General features: G+C 41.3%; 1 protein-coding gene across 17 annotated transcripts in view; it reads left to right on the top strand.

Moving 5' to 3' along the window:
* The window catches only part of LOC120406051 (potassium voltage-gated channel subfamily KQT member 1-like), an 819,762-nt gene that overhangs the window by 565,316 nt on the left and 229,825 nt on the right, over positions 1-24,621 (top strand). Inside the window, exon 22 of one of the 17 annotated variants that reach the window (XM_039540377.1) lies at positions 10,085-10,202. The exons of 15 other annotated variants lie outside the window; for them this stretch is intronic. In XM_039540377.1, coding sequence (XP_039396311.1) covers positions 10,085-10,087 — 3 coding nt within the window. In that variant the 3' untranslated portion in view covers positions 10,088-10,202. Of the gene's footprint in view, positions 1-2,239; positions 2,520-10,084; positions 10,203-24,621 lie in introns of those variants that run through there. One more of the 17 variants, XM_039540350.1, reaches the window with a different exon arrangement.

The following is a 24,621-nucleotide window of genomic DNA, read 5'->3' on the forward strand; positions in this document are numbered from 1 at the left end:
TCGACCTAGGCACGGCCTCTCGGAGAGGTGGATTTACTCCAGCGATGGACAAGCCCCTTCTGTTGCTGCATGACAGTGCTACAGCAGTGCTGCTGTAGTGCTTGTAGTGTAGACGTATCCCTACTGTAGGGGAAGCAGTTGAAGCTGTTTAACTGGAGCAACCCAGGCTGCAGCCTGAGACTGAATATCTACACAGCAATCTACACAGCTGTGCTGCGGGTCTTTTATCCCAGGGTAGATGTACCCTGAGGGTCCAATCCCTTTGCAAACCTCATACTGGAGCAGAGGGTCTCCTTTCTCTTCCCCTGCCCACCACTGCAGAGGACATGGTAGAGCCGCAGCCGACAGCACTCCCGACCAGAAGGTTCCTGGCAAGGGAAGTGGCTGGAGCTGCTGAGACTGAGCGTTGGGGCACATTGAGGCTCTGTTCAGCAGGCCACACACGGGAGCCTTTAGTCATTTTAGACTTCAGACAATTGGGGTCATTGAGAGAATCCCACTGTCAGCTACTCGTGTGCCTTGTTAGCCTGTGTAACCACATGAATATTATTACTGTCACCTTGGCCTTTCTCCCCCCAGACCTCCTTACTGTTTGTTGTACTCTCTAACCAGGTGTTTTCTTGACATTTTAAACTCTTCCAGATGGGCAACTGTGTATTCCTGGGGATTTGTACAGCACCGAGCACAATGAACCCCTAGTTTTGTTTGGAGCCTCTAGGTATTACCACAGTATAAATGATGATAGTAAAAAAAAAAGTGTTTCCAAATATTTAATGCCTACAAGCTTGTAACAGTACAAGTATACTCCGCGCCAGATCATAATTCAGACGTGCACATGATTATATCGCTGGAAGAGAATAGCACTAGTTAATGAGGATTTGATGGCCACAGTCACTTCATTTTCCCCACTTATGTCTGTGCACATGGACTGACTTCCCTTTAGTTGGTGGCTTTTTTCAGAATAGCATTTAGCTTCCTATTACTCTTCTCTGAGATCCTTTGAAATAGTGGTTGATTTTCCAAGTTGTGCTTTTATTAATTTCCTCCCCAGATGTATTTGTCCTGAAGTCCCTTTTTGTTTAAATTGTGGTATCTGCCTGTTGGGCCCTTTACAACCCTAATCTTGATTTCTGACAAGCAGAGATGACATCCTCTGAGAAGGAGGAAGTTTCATTGTTTTGTCTGGGTACAAGTAAGTGTGAATTAAAAGACAATAAAGGAAGGTTCACTAACATGAAAGAAACCAATTAAATTTCAGATAGATTTGCATGAGTATCTTGCAAAAAACACAGTCTTCATGATCTGTATTTGCCGGTGCTATGGAAGTAAAATTTATCTGGAGTAATATCCGATGAAAATAGGTACCTGCCCTGGCTGAAATCATCAATAGAGAGCTAAGTAGGGGCTATATTCTCCCCAGTCATAAAAAACCCACAGCAGTGGGGAAAATGTCTCCAAAACTTCAATGGTTTCAATTAGCTTTAGGTTGTTTTTTGCTTCATTCAACCCTCAGGGAGAATTTTGCTGCTGTATATGGATGTGGGCTTCATACAGCATTGATCCTAGGGATCTGACTCTCATGGATCCCAGTGATCTATACAGAGAACCAGTCCCTCTGTGCTGCTCTGTGAACTTTCTAGTGTGACATACCAGGGTGCAATACAGACCACTGCAACCTTGGGTTGCCTTACAATGGCTTGCTGTAGTAGCTCCCACCTGGCCCTCTCACAAATAGCCTTCTGGCATGCAAGTCACACCCTGAGTGTCTATGTGTAACTGCAGCCTGCCAGCCACACTTGGGTTACACTCTGGCTCTCACCAGCCTGGGTTACTTCTGCAGGGTGACCCCAATATGCTCTCAGATTTTCCTACAGAAATGTATGTCCAGCCCTCTTCTGGACACTTCGAATATATTCCTTTCAGGGAATAATATACACACAAATTACCACCCTAAATGAAGTTACCTAGACACTTTAACTTAAACACTCTGGATTAGACGAAACAATAAAACAAATTCGTTAACTACAAAGAGAGAGATTGCAAGTGAGTACAAGCAATGAGACATAAAAGTCAGAAATGGTTACAAGAAAATAAAAATAAAAATGCTTTCTAGTCCCTAGCTTAACAAATTACATTAGATTGAAGGCAGAGTTTCTCACCACATGCTTCCAACAGCATTACTGAGCAAACTTTCAGGTCAGAATCCCTCACCCAACAGCTGCTTCTTTTGTCTTCTCAGGTGCAAAGGGTGAGATGGAGAAGGAGAGAAAAAGGGATGTCTTGGGGTGTTTGCCCTCCTTTCTATAGCTCCAGTCCCTTTTTGAAAAACATTTCCAGCTGAGAACGAAGACACAGGAGTGGGGAAAGAAGGTGACCTCATGCTGTTCCTTTGCTAAAATGCAGGTCTCTTTCTCCCTGCCCCCCTTTCTCACCAAAGAATGTCCATTTGGTAGCTTCCATCCAGGTATCTGCCATGTTGTCTAGCAGGTTTGCTCTACAGCACAGCTGTTCCCTGACTCTTTTCTCCCCAAATTCTGCAGATTTCTGTTCCTTAGCAAAGAGGGACTTGCAGGAAGGAAGGGTGCCTTGCAGCTGCTGATTTTTAACTTATTTCTATTTTCAATGGTATGCAGTGAGCAGCATAAGGCCTGGTGTGTTTTAATATCAATGGAGTCATTCTAATTTGGATTCTTTTCTTTATACACTACGGGCATGTTCTATGAGATTTTAATCTCATTCACAAATCTCTGTGAAAAGCAGCCTACATGTTGCTCACTAAAGCTGTCAAAACTACCAATTTTAGCTTTGATCATGGTGTGAAAATCTGCATGACCCCAGATTTTCACAAGTATTCATTCAATCCAGGGCAAATTTTTGCCCTTTTCAATGGCCTCTGAAAACAGACTTTTAGGTTTGCAAACAGTAGTGGGTAATGAGGCATGTTTCCAAAATAAATGTTTAGCCTTTTCTTATGCATTCATGTAACTCCTTCTAGCCAGTGCTACAACTGAAAAACATTAAATCTCTTTACAAGTAGATGTAAAACGGTGTGTGTGGTCAGTATTTCCAGTCTAATAAACTACATGTTTTCAAACATTTTATAGTACTCCCTGCAGATATAAAGCACTGCTGTTATTTAAAAAAAATGTTTCAATAAAACAATAATATAGAACAATTTACATCCAATTTACATCCAAGGAGGAGGTGTCTGAGCCTGGATCTGATTAGGTTTAGGCTAGTGTGATTCAGGGCCAGACCAGAGTGAAGGCTCTGATCAAAGATGATGAAAGTGAATTCTCATGAGCTGCTGTTATAAGGTTTCAACCAAACCGGAGTAAGTCTCATGTGGTCAGTTTTCTCACTAAATTTTTGCCACACCTAAACCATATCCAGACAGCAGGTCTGGTTAGGATCTGTTCCTCACCCAAGACACCTAGGGATGGATTTGGATCTGGAAATTTTAATCCAAACACACAAATTTCTGCTTCTGCAGAACAAATTTTAAAGGGCTTCAGATTTGAGACTTCAGTTCAAATGTATCTTCAATTGACACTGCTGATCTTAACTCCCAGCTGGGTCAATTCCATTTGGAGTCTTTCATCTCTAGGTCACCCCCTGGGTACAAATCCAGTCAATTAGTGATCAGGCTGGGCTGTTACTAGGGGTGTACAATAGCCATACTACTACACAGAACAGCACTTAGGCATGGGCTTAAGCCTCAAATAGCCATGCTTTCCTTAATCGAGGCCCAAACGGTGGCCCAAAGTGGTAGGTGGTGGCCTATGTGAAATAGTCCTGTTCCGTCATTGCTACAACTACTGGAGCTACTGGAGCTAAAAAAAACATTGATGGATTTTTCCTAGTGTAGACGAGGAGTACATTGGAACTTGTGTTCATGGAAGTTATATACAAGAATTGAAAGGAGAATGCACACCTTTCTCCGGCAGCCCTAAACAACCCCCATATTTTTTTTAAAGAAAATCAGACAGTCTTCTGTGACTCATTGCATTTTGATGGAAACTAGGTGAAGGAAATGCTCTCAAATCCATTTTTTTAAAAGTATTGATATTTATGATTAGTGTAAGTGGACCAAAAAACAACTGCTTCACATAGAGAAAAAACATTTTTCATAATACTAAACCCACAGCCTATAAATATATATGTCAGTATTCAATGTGAGGGGCAGCATAGGTAAAGCAATTTAGATATCATATGTTCACCTATTTCATCAAAACAGTGCAGTCTTTTTCTCTCTGCTCTTTTAGTAGGCCATCTTGAGATGACTGTCAGCACTTTCTTGTGGAAAGACACAATTTTGCTAAATATATACTCTGTGTGTGTGTATAAATATAGATGGATATAAATAAGGCAGAGTGTGTATGCTTTTTGTGGCTACTTCTGATTTATTTTATACTGTACTTATTGATTTATTTTTTATTAACATTTATTCAGCTGTGAGAAATTTTGAAACCGGGGGAGACCTTAAATACTTTATCAAGATTTATATATGTATAGCCAAATAATTTATTGCTATAACTCTGAATGCTCTGATTTATTGGTTTAGGACAAACTAAACATGGGCCTGATAACTGCAATAGGAGCAGGACTGGATTATGTATATTATGGGAAATGTATACCATTTTTCAAGAGCATGACTAAACTAGCTTTTAAAAAACAGTTAAATGGGTGTTTCTATTTACAAATTATGAAGACCAATGGGATATTCAGTGAAATGCAACAAATATAAAAGTGACAAAAATAAATACTTTTTTTTAACATTGTTAGGGGACTTATTCCTTCACCCTCTCACTTCCCTGGTCCTTCTCGCATGAACAGAGAGCAACAATACCCGAAGTCCAAAGGTGCAAAGAGTTCAATCTTTATTGGGGTGAACTTCCAGCAAGCATGATTCCAGTTTCCTTCCTTAGTGTCCCCCTTCCCAGCTCTGACACCACAGAGCCTTGCCTGTGTCCCCGTTCCTGTTCCCATCCCCTGTTCCTATTCCCCCCTTTAGCAAAACATGATCCCAATTCCCCCATCCCCAGTCCCTGTTCCCATTTCCTCCCTTACTTCCTGATTGACTGCAGACAATATAATAAAACTTGAGTTTTGCTTAGCTATGCCTTAACCAATCATTTTACTGAAATTTAAATAACCAATCCTAACATATTGATATAATAGGCATCACAGAAACCTGGTGGACTGAGGACAATCAATGGGACACAATCATTCTGGGGTACAAAATATATCAGAAGGACAGAACAGGTCGTGCATGGGGGGTGGCGGGAGTGGCACTATATGTGAAAGAAAATGTAGAATCAAATGAAGTAAAAATCTTAAGTGAATCCACATGTTCCATAGAATCTCTATGGATAGAAATTGCATGCTCTAATAAGAATATAACATTAGGGATTTATTATCGACCACCTGACCAGGACAGTAATAGTGATGATGAAATGCTCAGGAAAATTAGAGAGGCTATCGAAATTAAGAACTCAATAATAGTGGGGGATTTCAATTAACCCCATATTGACTGGGAACATTTCACTTCAGGACGAAATGCAGAGATAAAATTTCTCGATACTTTAAATGATTGCTTCATGGAGCAGCTGGTACGGGAACCCACAAGGGGAGAGGCAACTCTAGATTTAATCCTGAGTAGAGCGCAGGAGCTGGTCCAAGAGATAACTATAACAGGACCGCTTGAAAATAGTGACCATAATACAATAGCACCTGCTTGGAATTCTGGTGCCTGGAGCCGGCCCTGGTAGGAATCTAAGATTCTTCTTCAGAAAACTAAGGGCTAGATTATGCCCTTCAGATCCATTCATGGAAGGTCTCTTCCATATGAGGATTTCCCCTCCCCCAGAAGGAGGAGCAGATGAGATGGGGACATGCACATGCATGCTCAACTCTAGGTATATTATCCTTTCTGCATAGTATCCCCTCTGGCATTTTGGAGGCTGCTGCAACCAGAGGGAGTTCCAGGCAGCATTGCTTGTGAATGGGTTCTCATAGCATTTTCTGTTGGGGACATACCCCACTTCCTCAATAGAATGAAGTGAAAGAGTTCATCTGGTTGTACCTTAACTGGGTCTTCCACCTTTCCTCACCCCCCAGGCAATCATGCTGGCTGAAGGGAGGAGGAAGGAATATTAGCAGGCAACATGGGTCACCAAACTGAAGATGATGATGATGCTTCCTTCCCTTTTGAGGGTTTTGGGGTGTGAAGGCTGGAGTAGGCAGTCTTAGTGCTGAAGATTCCTGTTTCCCATGTGGAATTCAGCCTCGGGGACACATGGCTGTGTTCTCTCAGACCCTGTTCCACTTTCCCTGTTGAATTCTCCCAGCAGCCAAGAACCCCAGTGCCTGCTGAGAGTACTGGGAAAGTGAAATGGTCAATGGAAAAGTGAGTCTGAGTGAGGATGAAGGGGATGGGAGATTGTGAAAATGGGGTGACCTGAAGAATGGGAAGCAGAGAGAGCGGGAAGGAAGCCCTCAGAGGTGTTTTTCATCTTCAGCTCCCATTGATAGAAATAAAGCTGCACCCCCTGAAAAAAACTCCAAATGATATAAAAGGTAGCAGTCTGCCTGTTTAGCAACACAGATTGACATGAACAACTTCTGTACTCACTGAATATAGAATCCAATTCAGGGCTTCTTCCTGATATTCAGAGCTCTCCATGAGATTGGCCCTAACTATCCAAGAGATCACCTCTCCTTCTGCAGCCATTACCTCCCTGACAACAATGTTCCACAGAAACGATGTAGTTGCTGACCAGCTGGGAGAGGTCCCTGAGTGCAGGAGCCAAACCTTCACAGGAGATGGAGCTAGGCTATAGAACTAACCCCCACAAGAGACAAGAATGGCCACTGATGTCACCACCTAAAATCCGAAATGTAATACCCATTTCTTCAACGTAGCTTCCAGTCAATAAGTTCTCCCTGACACACAGTTGAACACAAACAAAGCAACCCCCTATAAACATCAACATTTTCTCTACAGGCTGTTGGAAGACAAAAACAAACAAGCAAACAAAAAACAGGGAGGATGAAAGACATACTATTGTGATCTCTACTTTTAAATGCTCAGTGGTTGTTCAGCCACTGCAGTGAATACAAGTACCTGGATAGATATGAGACTGGGAATAAAGGGTGCTCAGCACTTTGCAGAATAAGGCCCTTTGTTGGGTATCATTCCACTTCTGATTCCTCATTAAACCCAAATAATTTTGTGGCTAGAAAACAAAAGGCTTGGGAAATAACTCTTTAACTGAATGATTTAAATGTATAGTATTCAAGGATCGGTATTTTAAGGCTTAGCTGTACTGTTTCTTAAACTAAACATACAGTGTCTGCTTTTCAGTTCTCAGTTGGAGTATTGCCAGATCCTGGCGTTATAATGGTGGTATTGGTAAATAATATATGATTCGTAGCTAACCATACAAATGCAAACTTGTGGGTTAGACTGAAAAAGCAAGCACATCATACGGACAGAAACTTATTCAAAGGTGGATTCGGTGATAGTTGTGCTCTTGTTCCAGCCTTTCAGTGACACAGTATACTATGTCAGAGCTCTTTTGGTTAAAGCAGAGATTTATGGTTAATTATAGCATTGCACGTTATTATATGTTTGTGCTTCAGTAACTGTTAGATGAGGAGAAAGTTAGAAGTACTTTTGGTGTAGTAACTTGCTCTAGCAAAGGTACTGAATCCATTTTTGCAGGGTGGACCCTTCTGAGAAAGGAGACTGTATGAGAAGGAACCATGCTTTAGTAGTTAGACCACAAAACTGGAAGCTAAAACTCATGAGTTCTACAACTACTTCTGATGCTTGCTTGCCTCTCTGGCCTTGGGCAAGTCACTTAACATCTATTCCTCAACTTCCTCATCTGCACAAAAAGGCTAATGGGCTGGATTCAGCGCTGGCTTCTGCTGACCCAGGCTTTGGGCTTCTGGAGGGGGAAACTCCTGCAGGAGCAAGTGGCATAATGATTCAAGCTGCATGGAACCCCTATTACACTGGGTGAGGGGCCAGGATGGAGCACTTGGAACTGTCTACCAAGTGGTGGGGCACATTTAAGAGGTGTGGAGCTGATTTGCCCTATCTCCCAGGTAACCTCTGCAAGCAGGGCTTTTATGGAGACCTGGCCAGAACTTAAAGCTGTCCTCTTAATTTGGAACCATTTGGTGGCAGCAGTAATTTGTATATGTCATACCTCCCTGTGACTGAAGAAATGAATCTAATAATACGTAACTACCTCACATGGAGAGAATAAATTCGTATCTGCACAGTGCTTTAAAGATGGCAAGAGCTATATGGTATTGTGGACAAATACTGTACTGGGCACTAAAGCAAAATCTACAACAAAACATAATTGCAGCCATGGAGGAGTGTTGCAGTTCAGGTATAGCTATTGACAATACCCCTGATGGCGCCACAGCTATTAGACCCACTGCTGTCTGTGCATCAACTACATTAAATAAACAGGAACTATGGAAGTTAAAAAAAAATAAAAGGCAGTGTATTAAATGGTAAGAGCAATATACTCAGAATCAGGCTCCTGGGGCAAAATCCTGCTCGCATTGTGCATTTTGGCATTGATTCAATAGGGGCCAGGATTTTCACCTTGGTGATTCTTCCTAACTTTGACTTGGGGCAAGTCACATGACCACTAGAGGCCTCTGTTTACGGTTGTCTGTAAAATGGAGATAGTATTATCTGTCTTACAGAGTGTTGTGAGATGTGGATAATTAATAAAGAATCAATTAATTTATAAGCATTTTTGAGAGCCTCAGGTGGAAGTTACTATGCATTTTTATTATTATTTATTTTATAAAACCCATTGTAATCATTTTTATTTTCCCTCTCTCTTTGCATTTTTATCATCACTTGCTGCCTGCTCTGTTTTAGTTAAAAAAAGCTCTTGCCTGCTGGCACAGCATGGGAATTACATTTGAATGAAATACAGAGGCAGGAAAACATCTTCCATAGCTGAAGACCAAGCTACATTGACAATAACGTTTTGCCCTCAAATGGAACTAGCTTGTTCCTACACTGGTGTCTGCAGCTTTTCTGAAGCTAAGAGAAATGTTCTGATAAAAGGGACACTCTAGGTTTCAGATTTTACTGACACAGCATGGAAAGAGTTGAAGTCAAAATTATTTCCAGTGCATTTTCACTGTGCAGGGGAACTCTGAATGATAGACCCTGACACCCAGCGACCTATAAGGGCACTGATCTTGGCTTTTATGGTAATTCTGTTGTTTACTCAAAATGTATGATTACACATTGCACAGAATAATGTTAGTGTTCCCATCCTTTTTTCCTACTCTGCATTATAATTACTTGTGGGGCTATATTTAAAAGAACCTTTGTTTACTTTCTTAGCTGAAGGCTCCTATAAACAATATATTTTTATTTTAAAATCACGCACAAGGAGAATATTAAAATACAAACTACTGTGCCAAATGTTCAAAGGCTGTTCCCCTGCCCCTCCCACCTCCAGTTACTACTTTTATGACCAGGGAAACGTTTCTTTTGTTTCAGTAGAAAAGCTAAAGTGAACTTTAATGAACTGAAAACTAAAGAACACAATCAGATTTTAGATATGAAATAACTAACTATAGCTGTAGCAGTATTGGAGATACAGCAATGAAATACAAGTCTACTTTACAGATACACAGTAACTAAATTAGAAGATTAGGATCACAGAATCCCTTGTTGTGGTGGAATGCCTGTTAAGTCAAAATGAAAAGGAAACTCTTGTCAGAATTACAGAATGGGGAGGGGGGACACTTCAAAGTGAAAGGAAAATTAGAAGAACTTAGGCCAAACCTTTGAAACATATAGGGCATTTTATTAAACATACTAATATATGTCCCACTGCAGTGAGGATTTTAAAAGTATATATTAACATGCGCACAGACTGAGGCTAGCATTTTTTTAGCTAGTGTAAAAGTCTAATTCTGCCCTTAGATATTAGATGTTAAATTAAATTGAAAGTTGCATGCATGCATCTGAGGCCAGAATTTTGCCCTGGGGATCTTACTTCAGTTGATAATGATGTTGCTCTCTTGACAGTAAATGGGGGTTAAACCCCAAGGTGGGCTGCAGAATTAACCCCTGGTCATGTTAATATACCGTGGAAGATTGCTGGACACCTCAAAATGGAGCTGCAAATCAGGATAGAAGAGCAAAGGCAATTATTGTAAGCTGAGTTTAAAAAAAGAAACAGCTCCTATTTTTAGTATGTTTACTACTCCTCAAAGGGATTTTCTGTTGTCTGAGACCCAGACCACTGAGGTTTACCACTGCTTGTATAACATTTTTTTCAATAATGTTATTCCTTTTAAAATAATCTGCATGGTTTCACATGGTTTTAGAATCTCTTGTATATCTCTGCAATTAATAAAGCAGTATTTACCCCCACACTGGGGGGTGAGGGAGGAGGAAGATATGGGGTCCGGTTTTGCCCTGAGTGAGGTGAGTGCAGCTCCCACTGACTTCAACCATCTCACTGATAACAGAATTGGGCCCAGGATGGTTTTGTTTCCCCTGAAACCCAGTTCATTTCCTGATCAGGATGCATGTCTAAACACAGCATCTCATGTTTTATGCAAGAATGTTTACCCATGCAACGTCAGGCAAGGTAAACACTTTTTTTTTGTTAAGTTTCTTTTTAATGGAAATGAGTCTTGAAGTATATTATTTGGCATCATCTCAGCTTGCTGGAGCTAAATATGGTCACTGTCTTCCTTTTTTGGTATCCTTTAGTCCACATTTTATTTTCAGTCGGAAAGGGATGATTAGTACTGCTTGGTAACAGATATGTCAGAGTGGACATTGTGAGCTCTGTGAATTTTGCATTCACCTTTTAAATAACACAGCCTTGAATGAGTTTGTTGATAGAAGCTGAGCAATTTAAAAATACATTTGAAAGTATGCAATGGGATTATGACACAGGAGTGTGCCAGAAAAAATACAAGCTCTTACTATGCTCTTAGAGTTGCTGAAGCACATATTAAATGCATAGTTTGTTCTGTCTCTCTCTTTTTAAAAGAAGAATGCTATAAAGGGCTAATAAATACCTTTATTTAAGACTAAATTTGTTTTTAATTCAGTTTTGAGTGAGGATTCTGCTTATATGATTCTTTAAAATTCTTTGTGTTTATTTGTGATGAACTCAACTTTCAATTTGAAATAAACTTGTCATTTTGCTGAACATAAACAAGATTTAAGAGCTTTTATCAGAATGGTTTGCTCTAGTTTTCTAAACAAGGGAAAACATTTCTGACCAAAGTGTGATTTTTCTGGTAGCTAATGATCATTTCATCAGCTGACATTATTGTACACTGTCAGATCAGAAAGCCTGCTGTTTGTCTGTCCGACTATCATATAGGGAAGCTGTAAAGCAAAAGAATTTATTTTTGTAAGCAACAGGGTTCTGGAAAATGGAATATTTTCTTTAAATTGGTTGGCATTTTGGACTTAATTTAAGCAGAGAAAAAGACTGTTCCCAAGACAAAGATGTGAAAAACAGACCTTTACAAATCAAACAATCTCTCTTCTAGTAAGATTTTCACACTGGGGGACACATGGAAAAGAAAACATTTTGAATAAAAAGGAGTTTATTTCACTTTTAATGTGCTGTATTCCAATTGTTGACTGGAGATATTTGTGTCTCCAGGAGAAGATTAAGGACCTGATCCAAAGTTCATTGATATCAATGATAAAATTCCCACCAACGTAAGAGGCTCTTAGGTCAGGCCCTATGGCAGAATCCTTGGGATCTGAGCCACACAACTGTCATGTAGTGAGCCAGCTGGCTATGTGGCACACAGGTGAACTACTGACCTATCTCTAACAGGGGATGAGTCAGGGAGGAGAAAATGTTTCTTGGGGCCACAGGGCCTCGCTTCCTCCCACAGATTGTGTTTCTGTGTGGTTTAGCTGTTTCCCTGAGAAGCGTGAATTTTACTATTCCAGCTTTGTGCATTTTTCTCTTCCTTTCATGACTGCTCTTCGGCTGCAGAGTAAGAGAGAGACTCAATAAAATCTTCACTCATACCACACAAGCCCCACACCCAACACTTAATTTTTCAGGGCTTGTACTGGGTTTCAACACTGTTGCAGCTGCGCAGAGCTGTTTCTGAATCTGCCCCTAACTGATCAGATTCAGGAAGGGATCAAGCATCACTAACATAACAACAATTCATGCTTGGCAAAGAATGAGGTAAAAATAGAACAAAGTGTATGGAGGCTACACCCTGCCCGAGCTTAGTACCCTCTCCACAACAATGATAGACCTTCAAGGGAATGAATTGAAATTCTTCCTTAACTAGCATAGGTTGCTGCAGGGACACAGTCAAGGGTAGTCGGCTCACACTGGAATCTCTTTATGTTTCTTTAATGTTATACTGGGCCTGGACCCATTGCTGCTCAGTTTCATCTATGCGACACAGAGGGATCTCCCTGGTGTAACTGAAAGCAGAATTTTTATGTCAGTCTGTCTGCCTGACTACTTTAAGGGACCTCACAGTCTACATATTAGTGGGTTAACACAGCCGGGCAGAGTCTGTAGAATGATGACACAGGCATGAGCTCAGTAAACGGCAGACCAGCTACTTATTACTGAAAGAGGGACCAGAGGCAGTTCCCTGAAAACAGTTTCACTTTCTCTCCAAGGCAGAAACTTCCTCTCAGCGTTACCTACACCGAGACCAGTTTTCTTCCCATCTGGGAGGAGCCACACGCATAGGGTGTGCCAAGATGCTCCCAGTCATCCAATCAGCACAGTTATGAAGGACATGACATGGGGAGATGGTAAAACAACACAGCATCTTCCCACGAGTGTTCTGGAGGAAAGGGTGATATTGGAAATAAAAATAAAACAATTTAACCATAATGTACAACTGATTATATATATATATATATATAAACAGCGCTCTCCATTGCCAGGATAGGGCTCAATTAAAAGGGCTGTGTAAAAAGTGAAGGCGCATATTTGAGAACGTGCCCAGACAGAAATCCCAAATGATGGCTTTTTAGTGCAAAATGTTTAATAAAAGTCTCCTGAATCATACTTAGAGCTCAGACAGTGCCGTCTGTTGACATGCAGAGAAAACTGAAATGCTTTCAGACTGGAGTTATTTAGGGCTATTTGTTGTAAGCCCTCTACTTGGCTCAAGCTATTTGCTTGTATCATTATAGACTGCCTTCCTCCCCAGTCAAGTAGCCGTGGTTTTGGCAATGACCTCCCTCCCACAGGGAGATAAGGCAGTTTGTACCATGTCATTGACCAGAGGCAGCCACAGAACATTAGGCAGGCTCCTGACTGTCGAGAAGTTGAAACTGCTTGAAAACAGCAGGGTCAGTCTGCTCTCAAACACACTGATATTATCTCATTAGTGGTGGCATTTATTGCATGGTGCAACAAGCAGAAAAGGGAGTTGTAAAAAAAAATAGTTACAGTATATGGTCTGGCTAGGCAGAAAGAGTGCAATTCACAGGAGGGTTTTTTCTTTGTTAAAGATAGCAGTTGTTTCAAACATAACACATAAGCTGTGCAGCTGCAGATTGCTACGTCCTTAACCCAGTTCTAAAAAACCCCCTCCCTGCAGTGAGTAACAGAGGAGGGTGTTTACCTGAAACTCGGGCCATGTTCACCGACCTTTGGAAGAGCCTGTACCAATTCTGGGTTTATAGCAAAGCTTCAGTGAGGTTTGGGATTTTGTAACAAAAGGTCAGCACTGCTCTAGAACTCCCCCCTTCCCCCGGGCTACCTTACCCCTTCTGCTTGATCCCGCAATGAAGTCATAATCCTGTTTTACAACTCCACTGTCTGTTTCTCTGTAAACCATTGTGATGTCATAAAATTCAGCCTTGACTTTACTGTGGGATCAAGTAGGATGAGAAAGACAAGCATTAATCTCTTTCTTAGCTTGTGAGCTGTGTGTGGCAAGGTTATATTTTGTCCTGAGTTTGTACAGCATCTAGCACAGCCTGAGCAACCCTACAGGTCCCTAACCGGGGCTCCCAGGTGCTACCTCAGTACAGCTAATGACTAAACAATAAAAATCTCTGTTAATTAACAGTAGTGAGAGAAATGAGGAAGCACACGGGAAATATAACTGCATTGTTAAGTGTATATCTCCTTTAAGGACAACCAAGAACGTATAAATGTTGAAGATGTTTTAACCCAAGTATCTCAGGATGACAGCTCTTTAACACTCTTCATGTAAAAAACATTTGATACATGCATGCCGATGGTTGAGATGTAACAACATGAATGCCGTGATCTGCCATATAAACACCCATTCCCTCAAACTGTCCGCATGCACAGTTCCCATGGATTCCAAGGGCTGTTACACATATGGAGGGCTTGCTGGGTCAGCACTTTTAAATTTCTGTTGGAAATGTGCAATATAAGGATCTTTCTCAGAAGGGATCAAATCCTTTTAATCACCAACAAAGAATTATCAGTCATTATTTATTACAGATGAACCGATGATTCACAGCAAAAAAAAATTATCCAATGATTTTAGCTTTTATTTGTGGTCACAGAATAGCCCTCAGCAGCTTGTGATTTCCTGAGATGCATTTATTATTTGCTGAATGCTTTAAAATCTGTGGATTCACTGTGAACAATTCTCTCTTAAGTGCTGGGTATCTGAGCTGTATTGGTTAGTTATGCTTGGTCAGGTAGGTTAAATGGTATTGTCTGTCCCTGGATTGTAGGAGTGTGCAAACACTTCCAGGTCCAGATATTTGCACACACACACAAATGTAAAATTCAGTTTCCAAAAAATATCTGGGCATTCGTTGTTGATGTCCATGGCAGCACAATGAATTGCATGGATATTGCAGAAAGAAAACACAAAAAGTAGCATGAACATAGCCAAAATGAATTCATTACAATTTCTAACGAATATCTATAGAAAATATATTGCAGAACTGGCCCAACTCTAATATTTATAAAGTTATACAGAGTTGATAAATGCAATGCACTAGTCAGAATGAAATCCAACACAGTGATATTCCCATGATAATTGGGTTTTTTTGGCAGATTGTCAATCGAATTTATTCTTTTGATGGACTTTGCAGAAGATATGCAATAACAATTCATGGCTATTTCTGTCCTGTCATCTACTACTGTTGCTATTATTATTACTATCATTATTATTAATAATAATAGTAATAATATGTATTAATTTATTAGTACAGTATTTTTAACTCATTTTCTGCCAACATATGTGTCAGTAATTTATATGTTGTCATATACATGCACAGTGTTTTATGGAAACAGAAGAAGATTTAGTTTCTCTCCCAAAGTGCTGACAATATGTGTTAAAATATTGTAAGTAAACAAATAAAGAGAATGTTGCCAGCTGGAAAAATAAGGTGAGAGAGGTATCAGACAGGGTTTCTACATTGTAGTTTTGCATTTCAACTTTTCCTTGAAGATGACTTATGGCAGTTTTTCACCAAGGTGTATTCTTACTCAAAATCTGAAAGTAAAAGAGGCATCTTTCCAATTTCTGCCTCAAAACTAGAGTACAGCTTTATAAACATTAAGAAGAATCTACAGCATGATTTATAATTTGTCATGTTTCACAGCATGTGTGTGTGTATGTGTGTGTGTGTGGTGTTAGGAAGAATGGTTAATATACAAATTACATGTGACAAATGAAAAAGTCATCATACATTCGTATCACACCTGTTTAAAAGTGTTATCTGGAGCGCTCAACATTAGATAGTCTCCACTTTGCTATCAAGTTTTAATTAGTAAAATTTAAAGTGCTTGCTTCCTTCCCTTCTATTTCTTATGATGAGATATATTTGTGTATGTTCATGCAGTGTATTTAAAGTATATTTCTACTAGGTCACAAACTTATGCATACATTATTAACTAGTTCTAAGGGGAGTTGTGTCTATACCTCAAGGGGATAATATAATGCTCTAAGTGCTCACAGAACTGACATCCTTAGCCAGCACATTGCTGTTCTGGCCACTGTACAGATCAGTTTCTTTTGTTCTCTTTTTTTTTTCATGCCCCGGGTTTGTTTACACGCAGCTGTTTTACTTGGATCCATGGATGCAGTGGCTGCAGAGAGGCTGCTGTTTTTAAGTGGCTGGCCAAGACATTTCCTGGAACATAATCATCTTTATCTCAAATTCTCAATAATCAGAGAAGTTTGCACTCAGGTCACAAAAAGGTTGTTTGTTTTTAATAGCATTCCTGCGTATGTTTCAAGGTGCCACCTGTAAAAGGCATTAGAGGTTGACTCTAGAGGCATAGGGATGGCATGAGGAACAACTTCTTTCTAGTTCCTGAGTAGGCATCTTTTTTATAATAGATTCTCTCTGTCATCCACTTACTGTATTTAACCCATTGCTATTTGTGCTCCCTCTATCCCAGGTTCTTTTGATGAATTATGGTGAATTAATGGCAAGTGAAATTGTAACTGACAATCTACTTCACTGTATGTTATCTGTATAGTAAAGCTGCCTTTACACTTTCCTGTGAAGATGCAAAGAGGCACTGGATAGATACAGTATATTTTGGGATAAAATAAGAGTTGAGTGATGTGTTGGTTGATTGATCTTTTTTCTTAATACTGTAGAAGGATGCTGAGGGTAATGAAAGAATCTTAGACTGTGTGGCAAATATCCTGTAATTGTATTCACACAGGAAAAAATACAGAGCATTCATAAGAGCTAAGTGAACAATTCAGAATTGACAGTTTATTCAACACATTCAGACCAGGAGTCTGAGCTGCATCATGGCATCAGAGTTGTGCTCAGGGCAGCTTCAGGAGTCATGGCAAAACTGGTATTAAGCAACCTTCCCAATTCTTCCCCCTCTCAATCCAGAGGCCTCAGGGCCTGCTCTGTTATGCATCTATTGTCTTTCTCCTGGACATGCCAAAGACCAGCAGGAGGAGTGGCATAGGAATGCTACAGTGGGTCTACCATACTTGGGGACTCCCCCACAGAGTGAGAACCCTCAGGAGGCTGGATACTGTGTCTTTCTGCTATTGTAGTGGGGTCCTGGATTTTTCTTTACTGACTCACTATCTGTGAAGAAATTGTGATTTCCATATTTATGGAATAAATTTATAATATAAATCAATATGGAAATCACAATTTGTATATATATATTCATTATTCAGATTTATTCTACAAACCATTTCTTAGAACTGTTTGCTCTGTGATCCTCAAATCCTGAATATTCTGTTTTGGGTTTTTGTTAGTTGGGAATTGTCATATAGGCAACATGGTATTATTTCTGTTCCCTGATAGTATGACATGTAAGTACTTCCAGCACAAATACTGAAATTCATTGGTTTTCTGTGAAAAGTTGTGCCCATAAAATGTTCCTTGAAAATGAGTACAAAAGAGGCACAAACATGACCAGATCAAATTCATTTAACATTTTGACCAGATTTTGGTAGATATTTGCCTAGCTGTAACATTTACCTGACCAGTGAAGAAGCCACTGTGAGATTTGCATTGTGGAGGAGATTGGCAGAAGATGTGAAAGAAGGAAGGAATCTAATATAGGGAGGATTGGTTTGTGGCATAGTATTCTGGCTTGCTATGCAACCAGTCCACCCTGATCACAGGGTTAAAAACAGAAAAGACCTACTAGAAGACTGAGTTCATCCACCTGCAAAGAGTCGTTCTCTTTCTTCTCTCCCCCTCTCTGCTTCCTCCCCCAAGGACTAGTTAGGTAGTAATATAAGATTTTATTATTATTGATTTTGGGTGCCTCAATTTTTGGATGCCCAAATTGTCACCTTAAAAAGGACCTTATATTCAGAGAGTGGGTGCGCCATACTTTCTGAAAGTTAGACTTCTTTAAAGGCATGCCAAGTGAAGAACACAAAAACTGAGGCACCAAAACTCACAAATCATTCTTGAAAATGTTGGCTTATAATGATACTACATCTGATCTCTGAAAGAGAAACATGTCTCTCTAACCAGAGTTTAATGTGACATCCAGAATTAAGCTTCACTGTACTGAATCACCTATCCTGAAGGGTGAACAATATTAAATCAAACTGAAAAATTAGCTAGTCAAGCAGCTCTATTCAAGAGTCCACCCACCCACCTACAGCAGCTAATTAAAGTTCAGTGGGACACAACTGGTCAGCAATGAAATGATACAATATGTCTGAGCCAAATTCTGGAGCTATCTACAACTCTAATAGATTCCCCTTTCCTGCATGATATGGTTATCACTCAGAGCTTATTAGTGGATACTGGTGTAAATCACAAAGAAAAAGATATTTTTGTTATCCAAATGTTAGGGGAAAGAAATGCAGGAACAATGAAGGATGAAATAATTAGAAGAATTGCTATACGTTATTGGGGAATGAAAGGATAATTCTCCTTGCATAATGTTTACCATTTGAGTCTTGTCTATAGGTATGTACACATGAAATAGAAATTATAGGAGGTTATTCTGGCATTAGACATAAGAAAGATATTACATATATAATATTGTGTGTCATTAGGAAGCTGTTTCAGAGCATTTTTAAAAGAACTCTAATAGAGAGCTGGGACGTGAATTATCAAAAAAGATTAGCCAAATTTAGGAAGCTTAGAAAATAAAAGAGACTCCCCAGGGATACACTGAAGACAATCCTGAAATGAAAGGAACCAAGTGAGTGAATTCAATTCATCTTTCTGAGACAGTCACTAACTCAAAAAGTCTGGGATCGAGGATGGCAAGGGGATGAGTCAGAGCTGATAAGCAATTCCAGCATATTTATTTAGTGTTGTTGAAATATAGAACAAATAGCTGAAGTCAAGAGCACCAAGCCATCAGTTTAAAAAGGAACTAGTTTGTTTTGTTTTTGAAGGATTTTTGAGATTACAGCACTAGCTGCATATTTGAGGTTAGAATGATGCATTCTAGGGTGATTTGTATTTATTGGGGTTATAAGGGCAGGCCTTAGTGGACCATATGGTATTTTTATAAAGCTGATTCCATGACAAAAATGGCACAAGATTACATTAACTTTTCATAGATTGATAGAGAAACAAACAGCTTAAACAGACATTTCTGTTCATTTACTAGAAGGGGGATGGGATTTCTTAGTAGGGATATATGAATTTGTTTTGCTTAATTATAAACTCACTTTAAGCACCATGGATTTGAAGGTTTGAATCATGTGTTTAAATTTACTTTCTGGGAAGAAGGGACAGAGAGAAAAAACACAATTAACAGGGTGAAAAGTGGAGAAAAACAAGGATAGAATTAAAAACCAGAGAGACTGGGGGCGGGGGGAAAGGAAAGCAGAAAGAAGGAAAGAGAAAAATTCTAATGGCCAATTAAATACAGTGTGCTGGGTAACCCGTGAGGTGGAGAGGTTTCAAACATGGCATTTAACCATCTAATGGACAGATTGGGCCATATAATAAATTAAGAGTGCTCTTTTTCTAGCTATAATTCCTCTCTGTGGACACTGTAGTTCTAATCAATGTATATTTCAATATAAATCAGAAGTTAGGAATTTAGAAGGGAAGCCAAGGGACACAAGGAGAAGTCTGTGGCTAGCAGAGCTAAGAACAATAAAGAGCTTTTAAAATATATTAAGAACAAAAAGAATCCCGACAATGGCATTGGTCCATTACCGGATGAAAATGGTAGAATTATCTATGATAATGCAGAAAAGGCAGAATTGCACAATAAATATTTTTGTTCTGTATTTGGGGAAAAACAGATGATATACTCTCTTCATATGTGATAACACTCTTTCCATTCCACTAGTATCTGTAGAGGATGTTAAACAGAAGCTACTAAAGTTAGACACTTTAAAATCAGCAGTTCCAGATAACTTGCTGTGACCGGGGTCCCAGTGGGAGCCAGCTGAGGTCACTCAACTAGAGTGAATTGCATAGAATGGGGCAGATAATCCCCAAAGCTGGTGGATATTTTCAATACTTAGATATACCAAACCATCATAAAACAGTTTCATTATTATCTCACTGGTTGCCCAGAAGCCAACACCACAGTTCCCTTGAAGTAACTGAGCCTCAGACCTCCATCCAGTACCCAAGTCAAATATGATGAACATTTCTGAAAGTCTTATCTCATCATATAAAATAAAAGGTTCTACTAATCCCAAAGGATCAGACACATTACCTCCCAGGTTACTGAATATTCCAGATCTTACCCAAATGCATGCTCACAGCCAAATGCTTATTAACTAAACTAAAATTTATTAAAAAAGAAAAGGGAGAGAGTATGATTAAAAGATCAGTATACATGCAGACATGAGTTCAGTTCTTGAGGTTCTGATACATAGAAGAGATGGTGAGCTTTGTAGTTGCAAAGAGTTTTTAGAATTTAGTCCAGGGATCGGCAACCTTTGGCACGTGGCTCACCAGGGTAAGCCCCCTGGCGGGCTGGGACAGTTTGTTTACCTGCCATGTCCACAGGTTCAGCTGATTGTAGCTCCAACTGGCCGCAGTTTGCCATTCCAGGCCAATGGGGGCTGCGGGAAGTGGCGCAGGCCGAGAAATGTGCTGGCCATGACTCCTCAATCTAGCAGAGAAAAGCATAACACAATCCAATGGCTGGAAGTTGAAGCTAGACAAATTCACATTGGAAATAAGGCATTAATTTTTAACAATGAGGGTAGTTACCACTGGAACAATTTACTAACGGTCATAGTGGATTCTCCATCACTGATCATTTTTAAACCAAGATTGGACCTTTTTCTAAAAGCTACACTCTAGGAATTATTTTGGGAAAGTTCTGTGGCCTGTGTTATATAGGTGGTCTGACATAACGATTATCACAATGGTGCCTTCTGGTCTTGGAATTTATGAATTTTCCTATTTAATTCTGTGAGTCTGATTTAAAGAAACACATCTGTTCGCAATTCTTTGCTTCTGAAATTAAAGTACTTTAAAAATAGCAGCAGAAAATCAAATGTTTGGTCTTATTTAAGTAGATTTTTTAAAAAGAGGACATGATAAAATCATATTGAATGGCATGAACAATGCAAGAAAATAACAATTTAATAAAATTTTTGATTTATGGGAAATACCAAATTTCCAACATTACAGCACAGAGCATTCTGAGATGGTGAGATTAAGGGGTGCCTGGGTGTGTATTTGTAGCCATCCCATTTTTAACCTGATTTTTAAACCAAAGTAAAGCCATCAATATTTGGACAAATGGAGTGGACTGTGCAAAAGAGAAATGAAGACCTTTGATTTTACACAAAGAAGGGCTACACCAAATATTGGCTCTATTCATATAGATCTTTGACTTGCTCAAGGACTGCCTTAGTATAAACATGAATGCCAACTGGTCATGCAGGTATGCAAATTGGAGGTTCCCTTTCACTTGGCAATCAGAATGACACTGATGCTGTGTATACATTGCAGCTTAAGTCGGTATAAATTAGGTCGCTCAGGAATGGGAATAAGCCACCCCCTGAACAACATAAGTTACACCAGCCTAAGCACCGGTATGGACAGCGATATGCTGGTGGGAAAGCTTCTCCCCATAACTCTACAAGAGAGCTCTCTCCCATCAGCTTAGAGCATCTGCACTAGCAGTGCTACATTGGCACAGGGTCCGCTTCCAGGAGCAGCGCGGAGCCAGGGCAGGCAGGGAGCCTGCTTTAGCACCCCTGCACCATGGGCTGGCAATCCCGTGAGCCAGATTCAAAGTCCTGATGGGCCGGATCCGGCCTGCAGGCTGTAGTTTGCCCTCCCCTGTGCTAAACCCTAGTGGGGGAGGCCTACCACTTGATAACTTGGATTGTCTTTCCTATTATTTAAACGTGTTAGCTAATGTGTTAGCAACACACCTTTTTTTCCTCATGAACAGAAGGCTTAAGAGAATACGTTCATTAGTGAATCAGTTGAAAGGAATCATTTGTCTCTATAATTCATTTGCTTTGTTCTTTGATATGGGTTGGGTTTTTTTTCTATTTTCCCTCCTATAAGAAGTGAAAAGGCAAGTGGTCAATCATTTATCATGATTGGACACAGCACCTTGAAAATAGTGTCCACAGGAAGATTAACAGCAGACTGCAATTCCTTGGTACCTGTGATAATTGGTACTTGGTAATGTGGTACCACATTAGTTTTCAGGTCAGTTCAATGTAAGTGTACTTCAGGTAAGTGGCATTGCCTTTACATTACCCTGAGGGAACTGCTGTTTGGTAAGCATCCATCATTGTATTCGCTATCCTTGGTTAATAGTACATTAAGGCCTAGTGTACACTACGCGTTTAAACCGATTTTAGCAGCGTTAAATCGATTTAACGCTGCACCCGTCCACACAACGAGGCCCTTTATATCGATATAAAGGGCTCTTTAAACCGGTTTCTGTACTCCTCCCCGACAAGAGGAGTAGCGCTGAAATCGGTATTACCATATCGGATTAGGGTTAGTGTGGCCGCAAATCGACGGTATTGGCCTCCGGGCAGTATCCCACAGTGCACCATTGTGACTGCTCTGGACAGTAATCTGAACTCAGATGCACTGGCCAGGTAGACAGGAAAAGCCCCGCGAACTTTTGAATTTCATTTCCTGTTTGCCCAGCGTGGAGCTCTGATCAGCACGGGTGGCGATGCAGTCCCAAATCCAAAAAGAGCTCCAGCCTGGACCGTACGGGAGATACTGGATCTGATCACTGTATGGGGAGACAAATCTGTTCTATCAGAGCTCCGTTACAGAAAACAAAATGACAAAGCATTTGAAAAAATCTCCAGAGGCCACAGCAGGGACTCAGCACAGTGCTGCGTGACAAGCGTAACGGAAAGCCAAAGAATCAAATGGACGCTCATGGAGGGAGGGAGGGAGTGGGTACTGAGGACTCCAGCTATCCCACGGTCCCCGCAGTCTCCGAAAAGCATTTGCATTCTTGGCTGGGCTCCAAGTGCCTGAAGGGTCAAAAACATTTTCCCAGGTGTTTCAGGGTGTATGTTGTCAATTTACACCCTTCACCCCCCCAAAAAGAAAAGGGGAAAAAATTGTTTCTCACCTTTTTTCAATGTCACCCAATGTCTACTGCATGCTGCTGGTAGACGGGGTGCTGGAGAGCTAAACAGCAGCATCCTCTCCCCTCTCCCTGGTGGCAGACAGTACAGTACAGTAGGACTGGTATCCGTTCTCATCATCAGCCCGTGAGTGCTCCTGGCTGACCTCAGGAGAGGCTGTCCGGGGGCGCCTGGGTAAAAATAGGAATGGTTCCCGGTCATTCCCAGTAGATGGTACAGAACGGCTGGTAACCGTCCTCATCATAGCAACTGGGGGCTGAGCTTCATCAGCCCCCGCCCTTCATGTGTAAAGAAAAGCTTCTGTACTGCCTGGACTATCATAGCAGTGGGATGCTGGGCTCCTCTCCCCCACACCACTTAATGTCCTGCCTGGACTATCATAGCAGCTGGAGGCTGCCTTCCCCTCATTTTATCTCACTAACAAGTCACAGTTTCTTATTCCTGCATTCTTTATTACTTCATCACACAAATGGGGGGACACTGCAATGGTAGCCCAGGAAGGTTGGGGAAGGAGGGAAGCAACGGTTAGGGTTGTTGCAGGGGCACCCCCCCATGAATGGCATGCAGCTCATCATTTCTGTGGGGTCTGACACGGAGCAGCTGTGCTCTCTGGTTCTCTGATACACTGGTTCTAGTACACTATCCCCATATTCTAGGCAGGACTGATTCTATTTTTAGACACCATAAAGGCAGGGCCGGCTCCAGACCCCAGCGCGCCAAGCGCGCGCTTGGGGCGACATTTTGCCGGCAGGGCGGCAGCCGGCTCCGGCAGACCTTCCGCAGTCATGCCTGCGGGAGGTCCACCGGAGCCGCGGGACCAGCGGACCTCCCGCAGGCATGACTGCGGAAGGTCCGCTGGAGCCGCCTGCCGCCCTCCCAGCGCACCCTCCGCAGGCGCGTCTGCAAGAGGTCCCCCGGAGTCGCGGGACCGGCAGCGCGCCCCCTGTGGCATGCCGCCGTGCTTGGGGCGGCCAAATTCCTAGAGCCGCCCCTGCATAAAGGAGGGATTGACTCGGGGAGTCATTCCCATTTTTGTCTTTGCGCCCCCGTTGACCTCAGCCAGGGGCACCCATGACAGCAGCAGACAGTACAGAACGACAGATAACCGTCATCTCATTGCCAATTTACAATGGCAGCCTACGGTACAGAATGACTGATAACCGTCTCTGCTATCATGCAAAAGCTAATGAATGCTGCTGTGTAGCGCTGCTGTATCGCCTCTGTCAGCGGCATCCAGTACACATACGGTGACAGTGTCAAAAGGCAAAACAGGCTCCACAGTTGCCATGCTATGGCGTCTGCCAGGGCAATCCAGGAGAAAAGGGCGCGAAATGATTGTCTGCCGTTGCTTTCCCGGAGGAAGGAATGACTGATGACATTTACCAAGAATCACCCGCGACAATGATTTTTGCCCCATCAGGCACTGGGATCTCAACCCAGAATTCCAAGGGGGGTGCGGACTGTGGGAACTATGGGATAGCTACGGAATAGCTATCCACAGTGCAATGCTCCAGAAATCGATGCTAGCCTCGGACCATGGACGCACACCGCCAAATTAATGTGCTTAGTGTGGCCGTGTGCACTCGA

The sequence above is a fragment of the Mauremys reevesii genome, linkage group 1 (genome assembly GCF_016161935.1).
Source record: "Mauremys reevesii isolate NIE-2019 linkage group 1, ASM1616193v1, whole genome shotgun sequence".
NCBI classification, from domain to species: Eukaryota; Metazoa; Chordata; order Testudines; family Geoemydidae; genus Mauremys; species Mauremys reevesii.